General features: G+C 44.2%; 1 protein-coding gene across 1 annotated transcript in view; it reads left to right on the forward strand.

The window, feature by feature from the left end:
* Positions 1-11,616, forward strand: part of CACNA1C (calcium channel, voltage-dependent, L type, alpha 1C subunit) — a 414,681-nt gene that overhangs the window by 401,884 nt on the left and 1,181 nt on the right. The window contains exons 40-46 of the mRNA XM_009995208.1: positions 943-1,070; positions 2,179-2,313; positions 3,292-3,644; positions 5,899-6,027; positions 6,513-6,622; positions 8,579-8,682; positions 11,492-11,612. Coding sequence (XP_009993510.1) covers positions 943-1,070; positions 2,179-2,313; positions 3,292-3,644; positions 5,899-6,027; positions 6,513-6,622; positions 8,579-8,682; positions 11,492-11,612 — 1,080 coding nt within the window. The remainder of the gene's footprint in view (positions 1-942; positions 1,071-2,178; positions 2,314-3,291; positions 3,645-5,898; positions 6,028-6,512; positions 6,623-8,578; positions 8,683-11,491; positions 11,613-11,616) is intronic.

An 11,616-nucleotide genomic window follows, 5' to 3' on the forward strand; every position in this document is an offset into this window, starting at 1 on the left:
ACATAACTGCTTTGTACAATACCTGCCAAAGACTCATGTACCTGGGTACATTCCTCAGCCAGTCTGAACTGGTGTAGCAGATTGCTGAGGGTTTCTATGCAGTTTCCCTGGTAGGCTGTAATTACCAGGCATCTGGGCAACTCCTTTGCTAGGCTTCTTGAGACCCTGGGTGCATGGGCATCCAGTGCAGCCTACACTGACCTTTCTGGTGGCTCCAGGGGCTACAGCACAAAACAGCACTTGGCAATTAATCAACAGTTGCAGCCAGGCCCTGAACCTGCTCTGAAGTCAGTAGAGCATGTATTATAAAATTTTCAGTGGGTTTGGAGGAGGGAGGAGAGATACCTGGATAAAAACTTAGTGCACACTTTGGCTGACTGGCAGTCTGCATTGAGAGACAATACAGCAATGACCACATTTCTGGAGAGAGGTGATCATTTTGGTGCACTCACACCCCTGTTAGGCACAAGCAGGCAGTTTAAATGCAGAAAAGGGCCAGATCAGGTCTGAGATCACTAGTCAGTCAGATGCTGCTGTGTGCCCAGACTCTGAGTATGTATTACCCCAGGCTATCACAAGACAGAGCAGCTTGCATTGACCCAGACTGGGAGGCTGCTGTTATAGCAAGATCCTATGTGGTAAACTAATACCAGAGACTGCAAAGGTTAGAGGCACTTCACCATAGGCAACGTACATCCAGAGGTGCAAAGCTACAGAGGTTCACTGCCAGCAGAGCCAGCCTATTGAAATGCCACATGCACCTCTCCTCCTGACCGCACAGCAATCCCATCCTTCAGCCCTGCATCCTGATGCCATAAAAAGCAGAGATGTCCTGCAGTGCCTAGTGTTTCTGCTGCGAATTGCAAGGCTCACGTTACCAAATTCACTGTCAAAATCAGTTGGTTGTTTAATGCATTAACTTTTTTTGATACTCCCTTGCAGATGACGAGGTGACTGTTGGGAAGTTCTACGCCACTTTCCTGATTCAGGAGTATTTCCGGAAGTTCAAGAAGCGTAAAGAGCAGGGACTGGTGGGCAAGCCCTCCCAGCGCAACGCGCTCTCCTTGCAGGTGACAAACGGGCACAAGGTGGACAGGGGTGGTACAGTAGAGGCACTAGACCCCATTTCCCTCTCGGCTATTCAGGAAAGGAGTTTGTAGACCCCTTAAATTACCATAAGAATCCTTTGGGAGAAACACGTATGTATCACAGGTCACATTACTTAGCTCTGTAGGTGGAAGGCACAAATGAGTTACGTCCATGGTTTATCTGCTGGTAATATTTGAAATCTGGGTTCTTCTTAGAGAGCTGGCATGAAGTGTCCAGCAGACATTTGCTTCTTAGAACAGTCATTCTACCCTTTCTGAGGGGCATCACTCTTAACACAGTCAGGGAGATCATAGTGTCAGGAGGCAAAATCAGTTGAAAGCAAAAAGCATACCTGCATGCCAAGGTCATCCAATGGATGGGGCATCAGGATCTTAGACCTGAGATCTATTCCCCACAGGTTCACTGGGTGGACTTCCAGGCTGTGTGAAAGAATGAGAAAGCCCCATTGACTATACAAGCAGCACCATTTATGTCCCTTGAGAGTACAGTAAGGAAGAAGGTCTACCCTGGATTTCCAACAAGCTAGAAACTGCTGTGATGCTGGCACAGATAGACTGAAGTCTCAGCATACCCACAGCTTACCTCCCTGGATGGACTCCCTGGAACATATTCCAGTCAGTGAAGGGTTTGAGGACTGTCCAGGTTCAGATGCCAGAAGTTTAGCTATTAAATCCATATTTAAGCTGCTGATTCAAAAGAAGATCTTTTCAAAGGCACCAAGTATACAGTTCAGCTGGAACTGTGGCTGCTCTAGGGCTTCTGGTTGTGGATCTGAGAACCCAAAGTTGAAAGCATGCAGACTTGCTTAGTCAGGCCTGTGGATTTATGTCTATGTCCTGTTGTGATGAAGCCAGGGGACTGGCAACAAACATTCCTATGTTGAATTGCTAAGAGTTTTTCCCTCTCTAAGCTGGAGATGAAAGAGTAGAACTTGTTGGTGTTTTTCTAGAAGCTGGAGATTCTATATTAAGTAAAAGGGCTTCATAGTGCATAGGAAGAAATACCACTGCTTTTATCTCTCCTATGCCCAGTTGGAGATATGAAGATCTATAGTTTGCTGTTTTGCAGGCTGGTCTGCGCACACTCCATGACATCGGGCCGGAGATCCGACGAGCAATTTCTGGAGACCTAACAGCTGAAGAAGAGCTGGATAAGGCCATGAAAGAAGCTGTTTCTGCTGCCTCTGAAGATGATATCTTCCGGGTAGGTGCTGAACAATTTTACAAGCAGAGGTTAGACAAGTAGCTGAGCTCAAAGAGTGCTACCTTCTCTTTTATGCACTTCGTATTTCAGCTATCTCCTCCTTGTTTTCTAGACCATAGAGTGGTGGACTCAGGATGCCAGATCATGAGATCTTTGCATAGTGTTTATCCCATCTTCTTCCAATGGAACTTTCCCTCATAACACCTAAATAAAATCAGAATGAGAATGGTCAGAGGCTCTGAAGAACAAATCAGTTCAGCTACCCTACATTCTGCAGAGCAGTAGCCAGGCACACTTCTGTGTTTCGTTCACTCCTTTCAGTGGCAGAAGTAGCATCCTTCCAAAAAGTATGCCAGAACCCATCAGAGCTCCTGTGAAGAGAGGAAATTTCCTGAGCAAGCCACTTTTTCTTATTTCATTCTTATTTCTTGCAATTGTCTCCTCGGGTAATATTTCTTCCCCTTTGGTATTTTCCTCCTTTCCTTAGAAAAGATGTTGTCAGTCCCTTTCATTACTCATCATCTAAACAGTACATAACTAGCTCATTAAATCTTTCTTAATTTGTTCCCCCAGGTGATTAATAGTTTCTGGTGTTCTTCTCAAATTCCCTCTCATGTGTAAGTGTTGCTTTGTAACTGCACTGTGAAAACCAGAGAGCAGTTAGCCAGTTCCTGCATCCCTACCCAGTCCTACACTCCCAGGACTGGTGGGAGGTGTAGAGGCACCTTTGCCTCACCTGTGCACCTGGCTGTTCCTCTAAAATACCTTAAAAAGCAAAAGCTTTCACAGCCTGTGTGTACTTAGTCTCTCTGTCACAGAAGTCCATGTGCTGCCCTCTGGCAGAGAGAGCACCAGTGCCATTGTGCTCACTTTGGTCCTCACATTTTTTTTCCTCAACAACAGGCTAAGCTGGGAACACCAGGACCCTTGCACATCTTCTCACTCACAAAGGCAAAATACTTTCTGTTTCTCTGACAGAGAGCCGGAGGCTTGTTTGGAAACCATGTCAGCTATTACCAAAGTGATGGCAGGAGTGGGTTCCCGCAGACATTCACCACCCAGAGACCTTTGCACATCAATAAGTCTGGCAACAACCAGGGAGATACCGAGTCTCCATCTCATGAGAAGCTGGTGGACTCCACTTTCACTCCCAGCAGCTACTCATCTTCAGGCTCCAATGCCAACATCAACAATGCCAACAACACTGCCCTGTGTCGCTTCCCCAGCCCACCCAGCTACCCCAGCACTGTCAGCACAGTGGAAGGCCACGGGACCCCCTTGTCACCCACCATACGTGTCCAAGAGGCTCCGTGGAAACTACCTTCCAAAAGGTAAGTTCACAGAACAGAGAGTGGGGACAAGGGACCAGGGAGAGGAACATGCATGCAAACACTAGAGCACTTCTGCCTAGCTGAAGTCACCCACAGACACACCAGACATCACCCAGCCTGCAGCCTGGATTGAGCCTTCTTGTTCCCCACTTCTTCCAAAGCTCATGGTGCAACAGATAAACATAATTTGGCCACTGCAAAGCAGCAGCACTCTCACTGACCAACACACTTGATTTCTTTGGGCTTTATCATGAAGAAGCCTTTGTAAGAACATAAAGGAACCTTATTTATCCCTCCTTCACCACAGGGAGGTGTTCTATCGACTTCTAACTGAAAGACAAAGGGACTAAAATTCATCTTTTAAGTGTCCAATAGGGACCTTTTTGGAAACCAGTGGGTTTTCATTCAGTGGGGCCCATCCCTACAGAGATTACCAAAGACATTATGTGAGGAGGGAGGCAGGGCTTTCAGAAATGCAACATGGGGCAAAGCAAAGTAAATCCTCTTCTCTGGACAGCTCTCAGGCTGTCTACAGAGAGATGACTAATAAAAAATTAGTACCATTTTCATCAGCGGAGAATTTTTTTTAACCATTTCAGTAATAGCACATAGGAGATGGATTTATTTATTTATTTTAATGCAGAGAGTGGGTAGTGTAAAAACGTGAAGAAATGCTGCCCCAGCAAAAGACAGAATAGGGCAGTAAAATGGAAGGAATTCACTAGTTGCCTGTATTGCCCAAGGAAGGAGTCGAGTGTTTTTTCTATTTCATGCCTTCCTGAGGGAAGACACAGGAGTTGTACAACATGTGTTACCATCTCCCCATTGCTGACTTGTGCTGATGTGACACTGCTAACATGGTGTTCTTTTCTCTCCTTGCTTCCTTGGGTACCTTCCTTGAATTAGGACACATTACTACGAAACACTGGGACGGTACGTGTTCTCCCTCATGCTCTAATGCTCTCTGGGTGTAAGACACATTGTTTGTCCCATTGAAAGTCCAAATCCCCTTTAATGCTGAATATTAGCTCTTCTTCTTGGTGTCAGTAGGGCTAAAAAAGAGGTAATGATCACTGTGATATCTCCAGAAAATGCTCCCAACTCAGGGTTTTTTTGGTAGGTAGTGATGCATGGACTAGCTGGTTTATAGGTCTGGGGTTTTTTTAGAGTTTCTAGCTGGGCTCACACATCTAGGCACTCTCTGATCACAGCACAGCGCAATACACCCTGGTATGTTCATACAAAAATTCTGTATGGTTTTGGCTAAACACAGACTGGTGAATAGAGGGAGCTGCCATGTACTGATTTCTCCCTTCCTGCACCTCAGCAGTTTTATTCACCTCCCATCTCAGTAGGAAGGTGACTCCAGCACTGTGCTACAGGCTGTTCTATACCATGCATATGTGCATTTTTCCTACTGCTTTTTGTTCAAATCAAATTATAAAATAATGTTTCCTATTCAGTCCCTGGAAGATGAAAAAAAACCTGCCATACCACTGTCTTCTGCAAATGCTAGTAACAGACTGACACTGGCTTCAGTACCTCCATGTCAGTATCTCAAAGGTTCACACTACTTTCAGATTTGACTTTGCTCCTCAGAAAACACAATCTCAGAATGCAGTGAAATATGAGGGCTGAGATGTGAAACAGGGACAGGAGGAAGCAAGCCTGGAATTAAGGACTGTTACACTTAGGGGTCTAAACAGATCCTACTGAATTCCATAGAAGCACTCTGCAGTGTGCTGAGAAAAAAGAGAATTAAGATAGAAAAGACAGCAAGGAAGAAGAGCATTAACAGGAGGCAGAGGGGAGAGATGGTGCAGAATAAGGAATTTGGGATGGAGAGACCATACACCACAGAACTAATAGTGCCTAGGAGGCTTCTCTGAAATTCCAAGGCTTTTGCAATAAGGGAAAAAGCTGTACTTCCAAGACCCCATCTCAGATTTTACTTTGGGTTCAGTGAGGTGGTCAGTGTGATATGCACATTTATAGAGTACATGTATTCACACATAGCAATAATGTATTTATAGTATTGTTCAGCATTGATTTAAAAAACTCTTCCTCTGAAAGAGGACACAGACAAAGGCTGTTGCTTTGTGTTTGTGAACTCTACAGCTCTGTTCAGTCATTGATTTTTCTATGATCACTCTTCAGTATAATAAACGGAGACAGATGGAGCCTGTCATTCTTGTCTTTATAATAGGTTGTCTTTACCATCTCCATATCTTGACTTGTCTTTTTTGCTCATTAGCTCCAGTTCCAGAGACAGCCAGCTGGCAATTGTTTGCCAAGAGGAAGTGTCTCAGGATGAGACTTATGATGAAAATTTGAATGAAGACATTGAATACTGTAGTGAACCAAGTCTGCTCTCTACTGAAATGTGAGCTTTGCAGCTTTAGTCAAGGTGTTTGGGTGGTTCTTTAATTAAGGGGGAGAGGTGGGAAGAGGTGATGCTTTTCTACAAAAATTTTAATGTATGGAATAAGGCCAAAAGACTAGTCAGACAACTCAAATATCAGAAAATATTTTGGTTTTTTAAATGCAGTTCAGCCTTAAGAAGTAACATGGAAAAGGACATCTTTCACCTAAGATTTTTTTGTTCTTTCTCCTCTGAATAAGACATTTGGATCTGCAGGGCACCCCCTCCTCCCCATTCACTTCTACCACCTAATGTTCCCAGATCTCATCTTTAGAGCGTTCTCTGTCTCATGGTCTCTCTTACTGCTCCTGGACCAGTTAGAGCTCAAAGCTAGCTTGCTATTGCATCCATTTGACAGCATGAACTTCCTGGCTTCCCTGCTGAAAGAAGAGTTATTCTGTCCAGTATCAGCTGCTTTTCTAGAATCCCTCTGCTCTCCTTTCCAGGCTTGCCTACCAAGATGATGAAAACAGACAACTTACTCCACCAGAACACAACAAAGGAGAGGACACCCGGCACTCTCCGAAGAAAGGGTTTCTGTGCTCCTCAGCACTAGGTAACATCCCAGCATGACATGCAGGCTGTGCTCTCCTCTGCCTCAACTGAGTTCTCAGATCTTGCTGGAGGAACCCCAGCATGTGTGGGCATGGGTGTTGCTGTTTGCTGCATTTAGCTCATTAGACCAGAAATCCCACCATGATCCTGCTTATGCATGTGGCTCTACTGACTTTATTCTCAGTCAGTAGATAAATCTGGGACTGTTTGGATAGTCCATGTGATCTGATTGACTAAGTCCACCTGTGAATTAGGGGAGTTTATAAAGAGTGCTGTAGGCTCTCCATACAATCACCAGGGAGTCCCCGACCAAGCTAGCCTTGAGTATACAGTGTTCTGTTCTATGTGTATTCAGCAAAGAGAAAGGAGAAAGGAGTGTCTTTTGTCCACTATGAGGAAAACAGTGCATTTCAGATTATGTTAATACAATACAAATTTGCTTTCTGCTCTGATTGTACCTGGAGATTTTTCAAGTGCTTGAGCATGCAGCCTATGCTTAGGTGAAATCCATGAATTGTGAGATGTTATGAAAGTATCAGGACAAATGTGAGAGTCTGGAAGAAACAGAGCTCTTTTATGTAGAATAATTTTCAGCTTTTTTCCTTAGTAATGATGTGGAGAAAAAGGACGTTTTGGGGAAGAAACTAAAAAGAATCCTGTATATAAAATATATTCTGATAAACTCAAAGTGACAGACTAATTAGCATAATGTTTAAAGTGGAGCTACTGAGTTTTCATTCAAATCCTTCAGGATGCTTGTACAATTGAGTATTTTAAAAGCATTTACTTTATGACAATTCCTGTATCTACCCATAAGGCCAAGTTTGCAGTCGGTCCTTGATACAATGCTTCATTAACTACATTATAGTGAATATTTATACAATGGTGTCATAGTCATTTCACTGTTGTTTTTTCTATAGGAAAAGGAAGTACATTTTATCTGCATTATATCATTCATTCTCTGGATTATACCATGTTTCCTCTGACCCCTGGGAGGGTCTTTTCTCAACAAATCAATATTATAGATACATACTATTTTCAGAATTCTAATTTTCTTTCCTTGTTTAGAAAAATATCAACAGCATTAAGAAGTCCACAGAATATTTTAGTGTGCCACACAGCTCTGTCTTTATTACAGGATTTATTGCCTTTCTTCAGAAGTAAAGTCTGTGCATTTACTTATAAACATACTTTGCAGTATTTTTTAATTCCTGCATAGAGAGTACCTTTCTCTTATTTACAGAAGTAAAGCTTAATTTTATAGTAAGTAAACAATGCAACTGTTTCAATAGTTCCCCCTAATTTATTTTTTTTCCAAGAGAAAAAAGGCTTTATTCTCTTCCCTTCTTTCCAAATTTTGAAAATGCTTCATGCATAAGCAGCCTTCCATTTAGCAGTGAATTCACCATTGATTAATTCACTTCTACTTGACCTTGCTATAGACACAGCCTCATAAAATGTGGTATGTCTGGCAGCTAAGGGACACAGATCACATGCAAGCAGGAGGCCAATGTCACCTGAGCAGCAAGATGTCTCCTCCTGTGTGTTGTGTACAGCCAGGCACAGCACCAGAGCCTCAGCTGCCATCACAATCCTGCTGAGGGCTTTTCCTGATCCAGAGAAGTCTGAGAACACTTCTACTGCTTAGGAGGGGAATCAGCTCCATGGTATCTACTAGGACAGCATTTTAAAAGAGGAAAAACAAAAATAATTGTCCAGAGTTTTATCTTACAGCTTGCCCGGGAGGTAGTGCTGGTTGGTCCATGATGCTTGACTGCTTTTTGTTAATACAAATGCTTTAGAAAGGGCAACGAGTTGAGGGAAAGTGGACAGAGCCTAAAATGTGGGTGTCTTTGCTTTCCCATCTCCAATGGGACAGCACTAAAAGAAACTGAAATCAGATTGACTGTAGTTTAGCATGAGCGATGGACAAAGTTGTGTGTGATTGCTGTTTCAGGTCGAAGAGCATCTTTTCACTTAGAATGTCTGAAAAGGCAGAAAAACCAGGGCACAGATGTCTCTCAGAAGACAGTTCTGCCTTTGCATCTGGTACATCATCAGGTAAGCATTAATAACCACAAAGGGCACTGAAACCTTACCATTTGTACTGCACCCCCCTCCATTGTATCCCAATGAACTTTTAAGAAAGTATTAGGGATAGTTACTTACCCATATTGAAGGTCCAGTTTCTATAATTTGTATTTGCCATCATGCTAATTCCCACTTTCAAGATTTTTATCATTCCCAGAAGTATGCTACAGGAACTTTGGAGTTAGTGGAGTTATCATTTTCTGATGTCCATAAAAAAGTAAAATTAAAAACTAGCTAAAAGATAAAAATAACTACCCGAATTGCCTGCTGCAGTGCAATTACACTGGCTTTGCTGGTAGTGTGCACATGCATAAAATGTGGAGGTTCGATTTTCATATTAATTAAATGTAACCAGTAACTGTAATTAAACATTTTAAAACCTAAGCTGATTACATGTAATTAATCAGCTTATTAAGCCCTTTGTAACTGCATTCAGCAGCCTAGAAAATGTATGCTTAAGCACATACCTAGATGATTAGCCAGCTGTCATAGTTTAAATTAGATTTGTGTCTCTTAGTTTGATGATGCCACTTTTTGTCACCATAAAAGAAACAGGTGTAGATGGTAGTGCTAGCTTTGCTTGTGAGGCAGCCTGGTCTGTACAGTCCCCTAGGGCAGGGCAGATAGCCTTCCCACCTCCTTAGGCTGCCACAGGAGTAGAGAATGCCATGCAGCAGGGGTGGAAGGAGTGGGAAGTCAGAGCAGAGGAGTAAGAGATGAGAGCACTTGATGCTCCCTGGTTTTTCTCACCTGCACTCCCAGCCAGTAATCCTCAAAGGATCGAGTTCCAGAAAGCAGTGGTCTGCAGAGTTACTGCTGTGGCAGGGACAACTAGAAAATATGTTGGGGCAGGGAGGATTAGGCAGGAAACACCTTACCCACAGCAGCAAGAGTGAGAGTTCTCTCAACAGTGGGTGTCCCTCCTGAGACTTCCTGCCCTCCCGTGACAGGCCAGGCAGAGGGAACATGTGCCTCCCACTCTCTCAGCCCACCCAGCTGGCAGAATCACCTCTTACCAACCTATACAAAGAGGATGGAGCTACTTCACGCTGCCTCATCCCACCATGCAACTCCAAAGCTAGAGATAGGGCTCTACCCACCCCAGTGTCACTCAGCCAGGCTGAAGGGTTACCTTGAAATAGCCATCTGGCCTCCAGCTGAAGACACTCAGCAGTGTTCAAATGTTTACAAAAATGTAAGCCTACAACAGTGCTTGAAACAAGAACATGAAGTGTAAAGATTGCCTCTGCTAAGCACAGTCGATTCAGTTGCTCGTGAATGCTTACCAGGGTGTTCTTAGAAAATACTCATACTGCATCATATGTAAATTTATGCAGCTGAAGCTCAAAGGGATTCCTAAGAGCTTCTTTCAACCTCCCCAGTGCCTCACTTTTTTGGATAAAACACGTCTTACATGTTTCTGCCAGCAAGCTGAAAAAAATGGTTCAGTTGTCCTGCCTGACAAACCTAGGACTCTCCTTAAAGTCCCTGAAGTTTCATGGATGTGCTGGGGCTGCCATAGCATGTAGGACATGACTTATGCAGAGGAATCTTTAAGGGCTTGCTTCCTCACTGAAATCTGATAGGAGTCTGATATCTAATTCCTGAGAAAATCTTGATGAAGCTTGCAAGTGGCCAATCATTTATTCTTTTGCTCATCTGTCACCGAAACCAACAGCACAGCATGGTTATCAGTTCCCAAAGATTCCAGTGGCAGATGGACTGAGCTTCATTTAACTTTACCTTAAAGTCAGTTGTCCAGTTTAAACTGGTCAGCTCAATCTCACTGTGGTCAACAGAGGGAAAGAACATCTCCAAAGGGCAAGTATAAGTCTTGTCTAGGTCTCATCCTCCAGACAGCATTTTCAGGCAGGTATCCAAAGGAGGCAGGAGGCTTGCTGGTGTCTCTCTATGCCACTAGTTTAGACAACACACAGAGCCCTCAGATAGCTGAAGCTGGATGAGACTAACCCCAGTGCGAACAAGAGGATTCTCTGCATCACAATCCACATGTTTTTGTATTTTCAATACATTTATTTATTTTCTCATACTAGGCAATAGTGGGCTCTGTAAGATAAGCTGGTTTATGAGACTGACAGCATTGCTTATGGAACCAGGCAGTTCTTACTTACCATGAGTAAGGCGTCAGGTCAGCCCTGTGCAGTAAAGGGCTTCTTGAGAAATTTATTATAACAAGAGGCTGGATGACTCAGAGGTTGTGTATGTGATTACAGGAAGGACTAGATGGCTTAAAGTATATCAGCAGATACTGATCTTCCCACCAACAGCAGATGCCTTAAAACCCAGTGGTGGATTTCTCATTATTGCCAACTGCAGACATGTCTAGAATTCACATCTGGTATCTGTTCAGGTTCCACAGTAGAGACTTAGAGAAAACACAGCAGCTGGCAGTGAAAGCTAGCAGTATGGGTGGTGGCAGTGGTGGGGAAATGAACTGCTGTCTCACCCACTGGAGAAGAGGGTGGTGTCTCTGCCAAGACTGTGGGGGGGTGAGGCTGCATCCCTCCTGTCAATGCACCAGATCCAAGGCTGAAGAACTGCAGCCATGAGTTTCCAGCCTGGTGTTTGGCACTAGCAGAGTACAACACTTAAATGAAAGCTTGCAAAATGAGTTTGCAGGCAACATCCAAACCATTCCAGCAGCTGGCAGCTGTTCTCACAAGCCTCGAGACCCTCCAGGCCTTTTTCTTCTCGTTCCTTCAGCACCCCCTCCTTCCAACCCTGCTGCTAACTCCTCTTGTTCCTCCCCTGTCCGCAGGCACTAGCAGTGGCTGGCCTGAGCCCCCTCCTCCATCGAAGCCATTCCCCCACCGCGTTCTCCCGGCTGTGCGCTACGCCCCCCGCCACCCCCTGCAGCCGTGGCTGGCAGCCACCGAACCCACC

The sequence above is a fragment of the Chaetura pelagica genome, unplaced genomic scaffold, assembly GCF_000747805.2.
Source record: "Chaetura pelagica isolate M959 unplaced genomic scaffold, ChaPel_1.0 scaffold343, whole genome shotgun sequence".
Lineage (NCBI taxonomy): Eukaryota > Metazoa > Chordata > Aves > Apodiformes > Apodidae > Chaetura > Chaetura pelagica.